The 16315-nt window shown below is 44.3% G+C and overlaps 5 protein-coding genes, 1 non-coding gene and 1 pseudogene across 10 annotated transcripts; 6 read left to right on the top strand and 1 right to left on the bottom strand.

Moving 5' to 3' along the window:
- Window positions 1-2: 2 nt before the first annotated feature.
- LOC9634839 (protein CIA1) lies at window positions 3-1867 on the top strand. 4 transcript variants are annotated; one of them, XM_024686814.1, is made up of 11 exons: window positions 3-197; window positions 254-397; window positions 458-676; window positions 728-792; window positions 843-908; window positions 964-1020; window positions 1072-1134; window positions 1219-1300; window positions 1363-1440; window positions 1497-1614; window positions 1678-1867. In XM_024686814.1, exons 1-10 carry the CDS (start codon window positions 6-8, stop codon window positions 1560-1562), a joined length of 1032 nt encoding a protein of 343 aa, XP_024542582.1. In that variant the 5' UTR covers window positions 3-5; the 3' UTR covers window positions 1563-1614; window positions 1678-1867. The 4 variants fall into 4 exon arrangements, with proteins under 4 accessions (XP_024542582.1, XP_024542583.1, XP_024542584.1 ...); XM_024686815.1 differs by having other exon boundaries at window positions 1489-1614; XM_024686816.1 differs by lacking the exon at window positions 1678-1867 and having other exon boundaries at window positions 1370-1440; window positions 1497-1613.
- Window positions 1822-4638, top strand: LOC112340400 (probable metal-nicotianamine transporter YSL6). 2 transcript variants are annotated; one of them, XM_024686813.1, is made up of 8 exons: window positions 1822-1890; window positions 1944-2420; window positions 2490-2662; window positions 2724-2821; window positions 2880-3020; window positions 3070-3253; window positions 3315-3435; window positions 3499-4638. In XM_024686813.1, the coding sequence occupies exons 2-8, from the start codon at window positions 1967-1969 to the stop codon at window positions 4464-4466; spliced, it is 2139 nt and encodes a 712-aa protein (XP_024542581.1). In that variant the 5' UTR covers window positions 1822-1890; window positions 1944-1966; the 3' UTR covers window positions 4467-4638. The 2 variants fall into 2 exon arrangements, with proteins under 2 accessions (XP_024542581.1, XP_024542579.1); XM_024686811.1 differs by having other exon boundaries at window positions 1822-1893.
- On the top strand, window positions 4197-6028 carry LOC9634838 (peroxidase). The gene is made up of 4 exons (XM_024686818.1): window positions 4197-5058; window positions 5115-5294; window positions 5344-5503; window positions 5566-6028. Exons 1-4 carry the CDS (start codon window positions 4765-4767, stop codon window positions 5940-5942), a joined length of 1011 nt encoding a protein of 336 aa, XP_024542586.1. The 5' UTR covers window positions 4197-4764; the 3' UTR covers window positions 5943-6028.
- Window positions 6029-6044: 16 nt separating this feature from the next.
- TRNAT-UGU lies at window positions 6045-6116 on the top strand. The gene has a single exon. It is a non-coding gene; the product is annotated as a tRNA-Thr (tRNA).
- A 355-nt stretch (window positions 6117-6471) lies between these two features.
- LOC9634218 (peroxidase 27) lies at window positions 6472-7761 on the top strand. The gene is made up of 4 exons (XM_024686948.1): window positions 6472-6736; window positions 6806-6997; window positions 7052-7214; window positions 7270-7761. The coding sequence occupies exons 1-4, from the start codon at window positions 6527-6529 to the stop codon at window positions 7653-7655; spliced, it is 951 nt and encodes a 316-aa protein (XP_024542716.1). The 5' UTR covers window positions 6472-6526; the 3' UTR covers window positions 7656-7761.
- Window positions 7762-7841: 80 nt separating this feature from the next.
- On the top strand, window positions 7842-8991 carry LOC112350532 (peroxidase 2-like). Its single transcript, XM_024686866.1, has 4 exons — window positions 7842-8054; window positions 8114-8305; window positions 8431-8533; window positions 8588-8991. The coding sequence occupies exons 1-4, from the start codon at window positions 7842-7844 to the stop codon at window positions 8989-8991; spliced, it is 912 nt and encodes a 303-aa protein (XP_024542634.1).
- Window positions 8992-9097: 106 nt separating this feature from the next.
- Window positions 9098-11025, bottom strand: LOC9634837 (annotated as a pseudogene).
- Window positions 11026-16315: the final 5290 nt, after the last annotated feature.

Genomic DNA, 16315 nt, shown 5'->3' with positions numbered 1-16315 from the left:
TTATTATGGCTGTGGCGATGGAGGCGATCCAGGAGCTCGAGGGCCACACCGATCGTGTTTGGAGCGTTGCCTGGAATCCAGTGGCCAGCTCCTCGAATCGGAGCGTGCTGGCGTCGTGTGGCGGAGACAAGACAGTGAGGATTTGGGAAGGCGATTGCTCGGATTCTTCTTCTTCTTCTTCCTCGTGGAATTGCAAGGTATGGCGGTCACATTTCGAGTGATATTGCCGACGGAAATTTCTCTCGTCATCTAGGCCGTGATCGATTCTTTCAAACGCACTGTGAGGTCGTGTCACTGGTCGCCCGATGGGAAATTGCTTGCGACCGCGTGCTTTGATGGAATTGGAGCTGTGTGGGAAGACGTAGGAGGTGATTACGAGTGCGTTGCTACACTAGAGGTACTTATATATTTCTCTCTCGTTTTCTCTCTTTGGCAAACTTTATTTTTCTTGAGCCAGGGACATGAAAATGAGATGAAATCAATCGCGTGGAGTGCTTCTGGCACTCTTCTCGCGACTTGTGGTCGAGACAAGAGTGTGTGGATCTGGGAAATGGAAGCCGAGAACGATTTCCAAACAGTCTCTGTATTGAATGGCCATTCCCAAGACGTGAAAACGGTCTTGTTTCATCCTACTGAGGACATTCTTGTGTCGAGCAGCTATGACAATTCTATCAAGGTAATTCTCGAAAGCAATACGGAGAACTCTTGATTTTTTCTTGCTTCTCAGGTGTGGGCTCCCGATCCAAATGGAGACGATTGGTCGTGCGTTCAGACGCTTGCTGAGCCCAACCAGTATGTATGATTCTTCTTCTGGCGCTGTAACTTTGGCTGCCTAAAACCAGGGGTCATAGCTCAACTGTATGGAGCGTAGCATTCGACGCCGATGGGAAACGAATGGTCTCATGTAGGTGCGTTCTCTCTCTTTAATCTCTACCTTCTGTCCACTTAGCAGCTTCGTTACAGTGATGATCTATTGCTGGTTGTGTGGGATACGAGCACGAATCCCCTGGAATCGAGCTGGTTAAGTTTTATCATTCTGCTTCCTCTTATCTTTAAGTTTTGCCTTTTTAGGAAGCACCTCTGTACTTTGTCTGGCTATCACGAAAGAACCATCTATTCTGTGCATTGGTCGAGGTGAATGAAGAATTTTTTTTATATTTTCTTCTTTCTTGACGAAGTTTAATATGTGTGCGCGCGCGTCTTGTGTGTATATTTTAGGCGGTCGGGCCTGATTGCTTCAGCGGCAGGCGACGATGCAATCCGCGTGTTCGCTGAAGCCAATGATCCGTCCTATACATCGGTAAGCTTTCTATATATTTATATTTTGTAGAGGTCGCGCTCTTGACTTTCTCGCGGAATTAGCGAGCAGTGTTTTCAATGGTTGGAAAGCAACAAAAGGCTCACAGCACAGACGTGAATTGCGTGAGATGGCATCCGAAGGTAAAATTTTTAATCATTTTGACGAGCTTCCAGGCTAAGGAAACCCAGTGTTTCAGGACGATGACATTCTTGCTTCGGCTGGAGACGACGGCTTAGTAAAGTTGTGGAGGATTTTATCATGAGGACGAAGTGAAGGAAGACTATCAACGCATGAAGCCGTGCACTGTCGCATCGGTGGGCTCTCTCTCTCTCTCTCTCTCTCTCTCTCTCTCTCTCTCTTATCGCTTTTCGTTCCAGAGATTTGGATCATTCAAGTAGTGCTTGCAGTGCACATCACTCAATTCTCATTGCCGTGCGCACCCAGCCCACTGCTCCAAATTGGTGGGATTTTCGGATTTTCATTCAGTTCCGCTCTTAAGATAACTGTCGGTCTTCTTGCCAGAAAAAGAGAAAAAATGTCTCAAATATACCCTGTTCTTCGAGGGTTTGACGATCTAGGCCACTGTGCTCGTGGTTAGTTCCTTGTCGTTTTCTGGAGTCTCAGTGGAGCCGCCCTTTTGCAGGATCTTAGCTGTGAGCTGAAGCTATGGTCATGGAATCCTCCTCCGAGGAGCACCAGCCGAAGCACACGAGAGATGTCCAGCAGCAATTCCCGGCAGAGGGCGACGAGACCTTCGAAAAAGAAGGGCAGTGGGATGGTTCGGATGTCCTCGTGAACGGCAACGGGAAGGAGTGCTTTTCGGTGGAGGAACTCTTTGAAAAGGTAGCGATTCCTCGATGGCAGGACCAGATTACGCTCCGAGCCTTGGTCGTGAGCGCCATCCTGGGAGGCTTCTTCTGCATCATCACCCACAAGCTCAGCCTCACGGTTGGAATCATCCCGTCTCTCAATGTGTCGGCTGGCCTTCTTGGCTTCTTCATGATCAAGTTCTGGAACGGTGTCTTCACCAGGCTCAACTTTTGGTCCAGGCCTTTCACCCGTCAGGAGAACACAGTCGTCCAGACGTGTGTCGTGGCTTGCTACGGAATTGCTTTCAGCGGTGAGAACATCTTTTTCTGGTTGCATCACCAAACTTGAAAGCTCCTCTCTCTCTCTCTCTCTCTCTCAGGTGGTTTTGGCACATATCTTTTGGGACTGGATGACAACACCTACAAGAAGATTGGAGCAAGTTTTCCAGGAAATCGAGCTGTAGACGTCAAGACACCCGCTCTGGGATGGATATTTGCATTTATTTTCACAGTGAGCTTCCTTGGCATTCTGGTGATTGTACCACTCAGCAAGGTCCGTGTTTGGTTTGTTATTCTTGTGTGCAACTCTACTGAGCGTGCTGTTTGCTTTTCAGATAATGATCCTGAAATACAGGCTTACGTATCCCAGCGGGACTGCCACCGCAATTCTCATCAACAGCTTCCACACTCCAGAAGGTGCAAAAACTGCCAAGTAAGCAAAATTTCTTTATCCCGTCGGGATTCTCAGGGATTTTGATCTGTGGTAACAGGAAACAGGTGAAATGCCTAGCTAAAACGATGGGCCTGAGCTTTTTCTTCAGTTTCTTCAAGTGGTTTTATAGCGGCGACGGAGAAAGCGCGTGCGGTTTCGATAACTTTCCAACGCTTGGCTTGAAAGCCCTGAACAACAAGTAAAAAATCAAAATGGTGCGAAAATGTGAACTTACCTCAAACTTACAGGTTTCTCTTCGATTTCAACTTAACTTACGTTGGAGCGGGCATGATTTGTCCACATATTGTGAATGTTTCCGTGTTGCTGGGTGCGATTATCTCCTGGGGGATCATGTGGCCTCTTATCAGTACGGCGGGCTGGTATGACAAGAGTTTCAAGGGCTCAAATTTCCGGGGTCTATATGGATATAAGGTTCGTTTTGGAGTTGTCTTTTTTTCTGTCGTTTGGTTCACGACTCAACATAATCGTGCAGGTTTTTGTTGCTATTGCGTTAATTCTTGGAGATGGGCTTTACAACTTCATCAAGGTTGTTATTGTGAGTGTGTGGTTTATGTACAAACATTACAAGACGGACCTCCTCCCCATCACTGCCGGTGAGCAAAGCTTCCGTGTTTAATATGCTTGCTGATATGGATAGCGTCTTGTTTTATTGTCAGGCGCTGATTCCCGCGACGGCGTACTAACGACAGACGAGAAGAAACGAAACGAGACGTTCCTCAAAGGCAGGATTCCATTTTGGCTGGCTTCGTCGTGCTACATTGGTCTAGCTGCCATCTCCACCGGCGTGATTCCCCAGATCTTCCCGCCAATGAGATGGTACTTCGTCATGACTTGCTACATCCTCGCCCCGGTTCTGGCCTTTTGCAACGCTTATGGAACTGGCCTCACCGACTGGAGTCTGTCGTCAACTTATGGAAAGATCGGCCTCTTCGTTTTTGCTGCCTGGGCCGGTGCTGGCAACGGAGGAGTGGTCGCGGGCCTAGCAGCTTGCGGAGTGATGATGACGATCGTGTCTACAGCATCTGATCTCATGCAAGACTTCAAGACGGGGTACCTGACAAGATCATCTCCCAGGTCCATGTTCGTCGCTCAGATCGTCGGTACGTTCCTGGGCTGCGTCCTGGCACCGCTTACGTTCTGGATGTTCTGGAAGGCTTTTCCAATCGGCGACGAGAACGGGCAGTACAAGGCTCCCTACGCAGTGATTTACAGGCAGATGGCTATCATCGGGGTGCAAGGCTTCTCGGCTCTTCCAGCGCACTGCTTGGAGCTGTGCTATGCCTTCTTCGTCATGGCAGTGGTGGTGAACGGCATCAGGGACTTGCTGCCGAAGAAGTACTCTAAGTACATTCCTATCCCGATGGCTATGGCGATTCCTTTCTACATCGGAGCTTACTTCGCCATCGACATGTTCATCGGCACGGTGATAGTTTTTATATGGCAGCAGCTGAACAGGAAGAAGTCGGAGATTTACGTTCCAGCGTTTGCCTCGGGATTGATTTGCGGGGATGGCCTTTGGGCCGTTCCTTCGGCAATCCTGGCGCTGGCAAAGGTGGATCCTCCCCTTTGCATGATGTTCTATCCTTCCAGCGTTGCAGCAACCATATCGTCAAAGTTTGGGTGATCTTTTTTACGGCGACCAAATCTGTAAATAGTTTCTCTACTAAGAGTTCACTTGTGAGTATTTTTTTGTTTCTTTGTTGCTAACATGTTCGCGATCGTGTAGCTTGAATGAGCTGCCAAAGACATGCAAACATGCACACGTTTTACGAAGCTATATATCCATCCTTCCTGCTTGTTTCTCTCATCGGTTTCCATTCGAGGTAGAGTAGCGGTAAGGAGTACTTATTCCACAGGGATAGAGCACAGGTGTTGTTCATCTCGATCGATCTACATACTGAAGATAAAAGCCAGGGAAAGAAATGGCTTCGCTGCTGCCATCCAAGAGGCTCTTGTTGCTACTTTTCGTCATCGCATTGCTGGTTTTGAGTGGTGATGCGGCCACCAAGAAGAAGAAGGTCAAGAAATCTAAAGCGAAGAAGGTGAAAGCTGTTACGCCAGCTCCATCCGCCGGTGGTATGAGCCTCACGTTCTACAACAACAAATGTAGCTCTTTCGCCAAGACTGTCAGTGATGAAGTGGCTGCTGCCATGAAGAAGGATCCCACCATCGCTGCCGGGCTCTTGAGGATGCACTTCCACGACTGCTGGGTTCGAGTAAGTTCCTCCTGTGGGTTTTAGTGATGCTCGACACTTACCTCATAACTTGACAGGGATGCGATGCTTCGGTTCTTCTCAGTGGCCCAAACTCGGAGAGGCAAGCCGGGCCAAACCTCTCGCTCCGTGGATTCCAAGTCATTGACACCATCAAGAGCAAGCTCGAGAGGTCGTGCCGCGGAGTCGTCTCTTGCGCTGATATCTTGACACAAGCAACGCGGGACGCAGTTGTCAAGGTAAGAAACTTTCTCAAAAACTATTTTAGATTTAACCACTATAGTTTAGGCTGGAGGCCCATCGTGGGATGTTCCACTGGGAAGGAAAGATGGACGAGTTTCCAGCGCTGCCGAGGTTCAGCTTCCTGCACCCTCCGAATCCACCAACTCATTGATCAGCAAATTCAATGCCAAGCAGCTCTCCGTCTCGGACTTGGTGGCACTCTCAGGTACTTCAAACTTCCTCTCGGATATCAGATGGTAACTTTGGATCTTGCTTGTGATCTCACAGGTGCTCACAGCTTTGGATTCGGAAACTGTGGCTTCTTCCAGAGCAGGATCACGTCGCGAGACCCGACTCTCAACTCCACTTACGCGCAGGAGCTCCAGAGGAAATGCCAGACCAGTGCGTCGGTGGCCAACGATCCCATCACCCAGAACACGCTCGACAACCAGTACTACAAGAACCTCCAGCAGAGGAAGGGGCTCTTCACCTCGGACGAGGGGCTGTTCTTCCACCCCCAGACTAAACCGCTCGTCGATACCTTTGCATCCAACCCGGTAGCGTTCGCCCAGCAGTTTAGAGCCTCGATGGCGAAGTTGATCACTCTGCCACCTTTTCAGTCCAACACTGGTGGCATTCGAACCGTCTGCTCCATCGCCAAGTGAGATCTTCTCGCTATAGACGAAGCACACAATGAGCATTCTTTTGTAGCGTGAACAAGAATAAAATGTGGATTCTTTGCTTAAAACTATCTTAAGCTGTCTAATGCCTCTATAGCTCAGTGGTAGAGCGTCAGTCTTGTAAACTGAAGGCCTGGAGTTCGATCCTCCATGGAGGCAATGCAAGTTTGAGCGTTTTGGAACAAGAAGAGTTTGAGAAACTTTGTTAAAGATCAAACCGCGTCATTTCCATGTGTGAGTTCTTCTCGTAAAAAGCCTAGAATCTAAACCACGTCTTTGCACGACCAGATCAAAATTTTAATAAGCTCGAGCGTTTTAAGAAAGCTTTGAAAGGCGCGTGACAACCATATGCAAGCCCATCCACGCAACGGTTAATGGATATTTAACAAATTAGAATCATATAATCGCCGTCAACCCAGAGCACACGCAATGGTTCGAGGCATGTTCCAATGTGTGCTTTGGACTTGGCTATATAAATCCCCAAGCTTTCCAATGCATGCAGTGCGATCGATCCATTCATCGGTAGGAAATATTGCAAGATATCCATTGTCAACTTCCAAGGTCTATCCATGGGTGCAAAGTTCTTGCTTGTGTTGGTAGTAGTGGCGACTGTTTCGAGCAATTGTAGAGTAAAAGGAGCACTGGACCGAGGATTCTACGATGATTCGTGCCCTCCTTTCGAAGTGATCGTCTCTGGAACCGTCCAAAGTTTCCTCGATAGAGATCCTAGTGTTGCTCCGGGTCTTCTCCGGATGCTCTTTCACGACGCTTTTGTTGGAGTGAGTGTCAAGAGCTAAACTTCAAAGCCTTCCCTGGAGATCTAACGAAAGAACGATTGTTTCTTCCAGGGCCTTGATGGGTCACCCTTGCTCAATTCATCGGGAGGGAGTGATCCACCGGAGAGACTTGCGACTCCAAATCTCTCGCTGCATGGCTTTGATTTGATCGACGCGATCAAGTCCAAGCTCGAGGGGATTTGCCCCGGCATTGTTTCCTGCGCGGATATCTTGGCAACCGCGGCCAGGGACGCCATAACTTTGGTTAGTTTCTTCCAAATTTCTAACATCCGGTAAAACTTTCGCTTCTTTGTCTAGACGAATGGACCGTTTTGGAGGGTGAAATTCGGTCGGCGAGATGGAAGAAGCTCAAACTTCAACGAAGCAAACAATCTCCCCAGCCCATTCGAAGACGCAAATGGATTGCTTGCGAAATTTGCTGCGAAAGGCTTCAATCCCGAGGAGATGGTGCTCCTCCAAGGTAGAATACGATGGTTTTCGATCTAGAGATGATCTAATCCATGGATATGAACCAGGAGGAGGACACAGCATTGGTGTGGGGCACTGCCCACTCATCGCGTCTCGCCTCTCCAACCCAGACCCCACATTGGATCCCTCCTACGCCGCGCAGCTCCGACCGATTTGCAGCGCCAACGCCAATGCCGCACTGCCAAACGATCCAGTCACGCCACCGCTGCTCGACAACCAGTACTTTGCAAACGTCCAGGCCAGGAAGGGGCTCTTCACCTCGGATCAAGAGCTCCTTTTCGATGGGCGCACGAAGCCAGCGATCGACAAGTACGCAGCCTCCAGCAGCGCGTTTTCGAGGGATTTCGCGAAGGCGATTCAGAAGCTCTCGGAGCTTGGCGTGCTCACGGGCTCGCAGGGAAGCGTCCGGAAGATCTGTGCCATTGCCAACTAAGCCTTCGTTTTAGACACGTAATACTCATACGTGGCAAAATATTTGCCACGCGTCAAATATGATAAGATTTGGGAAAATATAATTACCATGCGGTTAGTTAATTTTATAGCAAAATCATAGATTTTTGAACTAATTAAGCGCTTTAGCATATGTATAAGACTGTTGGCGATTTTGCTATCGCAAATAATGGCTTTTAAGATCTTTGCTACGCTGTTCTTGGTCATCGCGATCACTGGCCATTATCATGCAAGAGCGTCGATGCTGGATCGCGATTTCTACAATGAAGATTGCCCGGAGTTCGAGATGATCGTGGCAGCGACCGTGCAAAGCTTTCTCAACAGAGATCACACCGTCCCGCCGGGATTGCTCCGACTGGTCTTTCACGACGCATTCGTTGGCGTAAGTGAAATCCTTTCTTGTTTCACGAGAACTGGGATCGCGATCTTTGCTTTTGCCAGGGGCTCGATAGCTCGGTCATGCTCAATTCATCCAGCGGGCCAGATCCACCCGAGAGAGATGCGAGACCCAACTTGTCACTGCATGGATTCGAAGTGATCGATGCGATCAAGGAGCAGCTCGAGGAAGTTTGCCCCGAAACAGTGTCGTGCTCTGATATTCTGGCACTGGCAGCTCGCGACGCGGTCGCACTGGTATGGATCGATTGTTCTTGCGAGTCTGGGATAGCTTTTTCTTTTGACATGTGATGATCTAGAGTGGAGGACCATTCTGGAGGCTGAAATTCGGAAGACGCGACGGAAGGAGATCCTTCTTCCAGGGAGCGTTGAAGGATCTGCCTAGCCCGTTTGAGAACACGACCGCGCTGCTCAAGAAATTCAGGAATCGGGGATTCTCTGCGGAGGAAATGGTGGTTCTCCAAGGTATGCACATATGATGATCGATCCATAACTCTGGAGAACTTCTGGTCTGCGCAGGAGGAGGGCACAGCATCGGTGTTGGGCATTGCCCATTTTTCCGGGATCGCTACTCCAATTTCAGCGGGACTGCGCAGCCCGATCCCGCGCTCAATCCCACGCACGCCATCTTCCTCAAGGCGAGCTGCGATCCCAATGGCAACGCCGCGGTGGCCAACGATCACGGCTCCGCGCATTTGCTCGACAATCACTACTTCCTCAACATCCAAAAGGGCAAGGGCCTCTTCAACTCGGATCAAGAATTCTACTCGGACAGCCGCACCAGAAAATCGATCGACAAGTACGCCGCTTCCAGCGAGAAATTCTATCTCGACTTCATAAAGGCGATGGAAAAGATGTCGGAGCTGGGCGTGCTGACGGGCTCGCACGGCTCCATCCGGACGCACTGTGCCATTGCCAAGTAAGCCCTCGTTTTGGCCACGTCATAGGCACGTCACTTGACACGTCACTAAAACGGTATATTTTTTGTACACAATTTTAAATTTTAGGTCACTTGACTTTGTATTGACTTTACTTGACTTTTTGGGCATTCCCAGCAAGCCTGCGAGGCACGCGAGGCTTGGCACAGGCCTGGAGAGGTTCCAGCTTCTGGGTGGCCGTGTCTTCCAAAACATTCTTTTTGTCCATGTCACCTTGGGGCAAGCTCCACTCGAAGTGCTGGACGAGACTGGCGATGATCATGGGGACAACGTAAAAGGCTTGGGCGATCCCGGCACAGATCCTGCCAAAGGGCGTGAGTCTCATGTACGTCAATCCCATGTCAACTTCGCCGCCTAGAAACCGTGATGGATCCCACGCCTCGGGATTGCTCCAGCGTTTGGGGTCGTGGTGGATTCCAAAGACGTTGACAATCAGCTGGAAAGGTTTACGTGTGTGTGATCTAACAGGAATCTAATATTTCAGCTTTCACTCACCTGGTAGCCAGCCGGAATGGTGTAGCCACCCAGCTCGACTTACTCGTGTATGTATCTCGGGGGGAGAATTGGAACGGGGCTGTATTTTCTCAGTGTCTCTTTGATGACAACGTTGAGGAAGGGAAGATTTGGAAGGTCGTCTTCGCTCATATGCTCGTCTCCCACGACGCGTTTGATCTCGTCGTAGAGCTTCTCCTGCAAATGTTTTGATGTTATAGCTTTACAAGTGTGACTGTGAGGATTGATGATCATACTACCTGTAGCTTTGGAGCTCTGGCCAGCTCGTAGAGAGCCCACTCGGACGTCACCAGTGTCGTGTCGGAGCTCTCGATGATCGGCTCCCACGCAGCCAGCAACAGCTCGTCCTTACTAAAGTGCGATTCATTGTCCAGAAGAACACCACAGTAGCACTTGTCTCGCTGCTACTACAAACCAAAACTTCTTTAGTGATCGTAAACCTGGCTGCGAGAGAGTTCCCTGTGCTGCTCCATCAATGCTTTGGTCACCGCAGACCTCTTGCGCTCCACCCTGTAGATCCCATCCTCAAACTTCCGGTTGGGAATCCACTTGAGGCTCGGAAAAAAGTTTCTCCAGTCGATCTGGACGGACGCTTTCATCAAGTTCTGCACAAGAGTGCGGTAAATCTCCCATCTCGTCACCTCCATTCCAAGCTTTAGAACGCTAACACGCTCGATATCTCGGCCGAAAACCTGCTTAAATCACTAAACTTTTTTAGCTCTTGCTCAAGATGATAGACTAAGACTTGCCTGGTGCATTCCTTGACGGAAGAGAAGTTGAGAATGCAATCTCTCGCGTTCACATGACCTGTAGAGCCGGGAAGCCTCCGGAGCTCATCAAACAGGCCATCGAGTGCAATGTACAAGTACTTCTCGCGGTGACCACGAAAAGATTTCTGAAAGATCGAGATGAGGTCAAAGGCAATAAAACGAGCAAAGTAACCTGCGAAGTTTGTCCGAGCAAGTTGTTCACCATCATTCTCTTGAGCATCCTGTACCGCTCGTCATAGTCACTCATTGCCACGATCTTCCTGTTCCTGGTAAGAATGGTAATGTTTGATCCCAAATCCCTGTTGGAGATGGAGGAATACTTGGCGACAAGAGCCTGCCACCAGCGAGTTATAGCTTTGCCATGAAAGATGCTGTTTACCACCTCTCTTGCAAGCTCAGGCGAGCTGACAATGACTTGGTATTTCTGGCCTGTCCTGATGGTGTAAATCGGCCCATACTCGTTACTCCAGGTTGTAAGCTTGCGGTGTGGCCTCTCCACCGTCATCTGGAGGAGATTTCCAACAAACGGCAACCTCTGCCACACACAATCAAACTTAATCCCATAGACTGAGAAGAACCCATCGATTGATCGATAGACACCTGGCGGTAGTTTGTTGCGTCGTTTCGAGGCATGCTTGTGTAAGATGGCGACGGAAGCAGCGCCAGTGGCGGCAGGAGGAAGAAAAGACCCAGTAGCGAATTCACTGAAAGCTTGATCCAGGTCGCTTTTTGCCATGTCCTCTAGCTTCCTTCTTGCCGCCGCCTCGGGATTATGCGTCTTGTTTCCGAAAGAAAAAAAAACATTCATCCATCGATCGATCATTTCTTCCTAGAAAACTTGCTCCTTACATTTTGGGCGATGGTGATCTGCTCACTCCTCTCTTTATAATTGGATGATCGAGAGGCCAAGGACTTCACAATGTGCATGAGTGGAATCGATTCCTTCCACATTTATGCATTTGTAGGAATAATGTGCTTTTGATAGAATTCCCTCCGCACAAACAACAAATCACATAAACCAAGAGGTTAACGACTAAACCTGGACGTTGATTTAGTCCATCTTTTACTGGCGGCTGGAAAAGAAAAAAGAAGTTATCAAAAGAGATCCTTGTTTTACATGCTAATAAAAAACATTCACATAATCATATAGCATTTAAAAAAAACTAAAAAAAAAAAACATTTAAAAAAAAGAATTAAAAAAAGAATTACAAAAAAAATTACATTTAAAAACTTTAAGGTCTTAAACTTGTATAGTATTTTCCTTTATATTATACTAATTTTTAAGCACTAAAAATGAAAATTTAAAAATCTAATTAATTATTATACTAATTGTGATAACAAAAAATGTCCATAGTGTTGATGTTAAAAGCTAAAATATTAAACATTAAATTTTATAGATTACAGTTTTTATCATTTCTTGTCTTTGAGTAATTTCATTATTATTACCTAAATTTGATAAACTATGAATTCAATGTGAACTCATCTTTATTTAAAAAAACCCAATAATTCAAATAATGTTTATTATGTTTGTGAGGTCCAAATGTATAGCTGTATATTAATATTAGCATAGTGAGATTATGATAACCATTGGATCGATTTTAATCTAAACCAGCTAGGTTTTTGAGCTAATTAGATATACACACTTCTATATTCCATTTTTGTATTAATATTATTGGTGTTTTTTATATTAGTGTCCATTTGTTGGGTGGAGTCCTTAGTATCGACAATATCTGAGTAGTGAAATGAATAAATTAGTGACCCTTCCATCCTTCTTTTGAGAGTATTATCAAAGGGTTCACTTAGCATTAGTTTATTTAGTTTTTACTTTTAAAATTTATTTCTAGAACAAAAGGTCCTTTATTATCTTTTTTATATTAGTTTATATGGGCTTAATATTACTCAATTTATTATCACATGTTATTATTTATAGTTGCATTATGCAATAGAGTCAATTTTCATTTTCTATGGCAATGGCCATATACATACATGTGTATAGGATAAAATGGATCTAGCTATACATGTGGGTGAGTTTAACCTTGAGCTTCAATTGTTTTGCCAAGTTAAGTTTTTGACTTTATTGTTGGTCTAAATTGTATAATACAATCATGTTAAATATTACTTCAAGGCGTCTCCCCCCTTGTAGCGCACGTGGTTTTTACCCTTTATCCTATGGTGATTTACCATAGGATAACACCACAAAGTAGAACCTAAACCCTCTTTATGCCACGTGACAAATGCCATGTGACAGATGCCATGTGTCATATGCCACGTGTCCAAAGGATAGTGGTGCAGAACCTGAGGTTCAGGGGCTTGGGCCATTGAACAAAGAAATAGTGCTAAACTCCCAAGCATGGAGTTAATGAGCATTAGCACTGGAGCACATAATGACTCACGAGCATGTAGCCTAAGGAGCAAATGAATAGGAGCCCGGAACAACTTGGAACAATCCTAAAGTAACCAGCATCCCAATGCCAGGACTAACACACAAAACGGAGCCAAACAGAGTTTGATGCTATTTCAGCATACCGGTGGCCTAACGCAAGGACATGGGTACTCCACCAACTAGCATGGAATGGAACTTGGGCTTAGACCCAAGCCAGATGCAAAACAAGGACAAGCATGCAAACGGGAGTTAGACTATGTCTTAGATTGATCAGCCATGCCTGACTTACCCATTATCCCTACTATACATTTGGAACCCCCCACAGGCCCCCCCTTTAAGGAACACATCACCCCAAGCCTTCCTTAGTATCAGGAGTTAGTCTTTGGGATAAGCTCGAAATTTACTAAATATGGAATGACGCTAGATTGTGAATTTGGACACGGGACGAACACCATTTTTTTCAGGACAATCTTTACATTCCATAGATATGCCAAATGAGCAAATTTGGACACTTTCCATAAATAGCATTTGGGACCGAAATGAAACCAACACAAAGAGCATGATAACGAGGGTGTTTGGCAGACACAATAAACTATCATCTAGCGATATTGAGAGACCAAGCTCAATATTGCGGGGGTTTTTGATACTAGCAAGTGCAAGTCAATGATAAGAGTTTCTCAAACCAGGCCGAGTATGCTCAGCAAGAAACATATAGAAGTTCTTACCTTATGTTTATCCGATTTAAGTGCACGGTCATTGACCAGTTTCTCAACTAACTCAAGTGGGAACTAATAATGGGTTCAGTAATACTGACCTCCTGTTGTCATGGCAGTAAGGAAAAAACAGTTTGGTCAGAAAGAGAGTGGACCAACTGTAATGCACTTTATCTTTTTCCCCTTAAGCCAACTGGAAAAGGGGCAATTGTTTGATAAGAAAGCCCTTAGTGGCTATTTTATCCTCATTTATCCCCCAAGGATCCACAGTGATAGTATATTCAAATCTCATCTCATAATCACATGCACTACACTCACGTCCCCTTTAGAAATGTCAATGTCCTTATTGACTATTGATTAACAACCCTACTGAGCCAAAGGGAACCAACACTTTCATTTCCGCACTAAATCTACCAATCCTTCCATTGTGTAGACTAGCTATTCCATGTGAGGCAATTAGTCATTCACCCGTACTGCAATCCCACGGTGGATACCTTCGTTTGTGGATACTCCACACAAGAGGAAGGACGTACGCATAGATGCCCAATACATACAGTTTCAAATTTAGGGGTAAGAATATACCTTAATTAATGCCATTAATCAATGGGAATTAAACCCATGCTATTTGCTCTGATACCAACTGTAATGCACTTTATCTTTCTCCCCTTAAGTTAACTAGAAAAGGGGCAATTGTTTGATAAGAGAGCCCCTAATGGCTATTTTATCCCCATTTATCCCCCAAGGATCCACGGTGACAATATATTCATATCTCATCCTATGATCACATGTGTTACACCCCTATTTTATATTTACTCTTTTTAAAATATTTTTTACTAGTATTTCATTTTGTCTTTCTCCTTCTACCTTTTTTTCCATCATTTTTATTTTCTCATTACTTCCTACCATATTTCTTCCTTACTCTATTCCTTCTTTAAATCCCTCTAATGGTTTTTATATTATAATGGTTGAATAGGTCAAGAAGGTGTATATTGATCTCTTTGACATTGATATATCATCTATCCCATTATACTAATATGAATATATAGTATTATAGCCATACACTTTGACTTCATATCATCCCCTCATTTCGGAAGGATAGAAGGTAGTTATAGTTCTTTGGTGGATATGAAGAGGAGGCACCAATGTATTTGTAGGTGGTGCTAGTGGTTCTTGATCCCTTTGTGTGAAATATTTTAACCATTACATATGCATAATTTTTAAAGGATTAGTTTGTTAAATGTCATGCCAAACCTTATAAATTTACGGTTTAACTTATTACAACACATAATATGATCCCTTCCATTGAACAAGGAGCTTTTTAGACAAATCACTTACCATAAAATTGAGAAAACAATATAACCCTAGGGCATCCACTTTGTACTTCACAAATGGATGATAATGAGAGTTATAACACCATTATTATTCCACTTGTACACAGCTGAAGTGTTTAGTAAACTCTGTTCAAGCTAGTGGGAAAATGCTCTTTAAATATTAATCCTAGGACCTAGCATCGACAACTCATAACAATTGTGAAAGTAAACTCAACTCTATTGACAATATCAAATTATGACCATATAAGAGTTTATATGGTGAACCACTAACACAACTCTGTACCCTTGCAATATATATATACTGAAGAAAAGGTAAATAACTATCTCAATCCAAATATTGAAAGTTCATGTACTTTTCAATTATCTCTTTAAAGGTCTAAATGAGTTATTTCATTAAACCATTCATTTGTGAATGTTAAGCACTTGTGAAAATGTGGTATATTTCTAGCTAAAATGTCAAAACATGAAATGCTTTAGCCATAAACACATGACCATTATATAAAAGAATCTACTCTAGAAAAGAATGCTAAAACACCACTTAATTTAGGAAGAAGTATCTAATAATAGTTTTAAACGCACTAACAAAAGCATTGTCTTCCACCTAATGAGTTAAATAGTCGAAGGTAATAATGATGTACTCATTGTAGTAATCGATTATAGAAAAGGCCCTATTAGATCAAATGTCACCAACTCAAATGAACAAGAAATTATAATTGATATATGAGAGGGAGTGTTATAGATTTGGCATCAAACACAACTATGCATATATTTGTTAATATCATATCAAATTTTCAGCAAACAGAAAGACTTGTGCAACATCTTAGTCACAGGACAATGTCTTATATACTCATCTAGAATAGAAGAAGCATAATATGTACAGAGAAAATGTGGAATAAAGACAAAAGCACTACCAGTCATAAATGATCATCATAATTATTCCCCATAAAATAAAGAATATCTTCAAGGCAATATTAAGAATATAAATGTTAAAATAGCAAGTCATTAATAGGTGATATAATTTTTAAATCCATCATGAAGTTTTCGAATCCATTGCTCAACCTTTTAAGCTTCATGAATTTTGTCAAAAAAAGAAATCTAACTTTGCATTTTATGGATACTAAATATCAAATATAACAACCATCGACAACATAGAATCCTTACGTAAGAAATCCATTCATATTAAAACAATAAATTTATTAAGATTAGAAGAAAAGAGTGAATAAGGGAGAGGACCTCAAGAAAAGATATTAGTATTAGCTATAAAACTCCCTGACGATAAACAATCTTGAAATTATATATGTAAAACATCAAAGTCCACTAAATAATATAACTAACCAAATTCTTCCACTTTTATAATAAACTTTTTAGTAATGTCTGAGAATCATGTAAGTACACATGAAACTTCTCAAAACTCTAAACTATTATTAAGCACTCATTACCTGTCTATGAGTAATTCATCTATATTAGTAGCGATGTGTGGTTGATGTATACAATAGGATGATATTGACCAAAGACATTTGTGCTCTTTTGCATACACACCCTTGAGACCCCATATAGAAACATCTATGTATTTAAAATATGCCAAAACTAAAGAAATCA

This window comes from Selaginella moellendorffii, unplaced genomic scaffold, assembly GCF_000143415.4.
Source record: "Selaginella moellendorffii unplaced genomic scaffold, v1.0 SELMOscaffold_51, whole genome shotgun sequence".
In the NCBI taxonomy this organism is placed as follows: domain Eukaryota; kingdom Viridiplantae; phylum Streptophyta; class Lycopodiopsida; order Selaginellales; family Selaginellaceae; genus Selaginella; species Selaginella moellendorffii.
The sequence above is the reverse complement of the archived record's forward strand: the minus strand, read 5'-3'. Positions and strand labels throughout refer to the sequence as shown.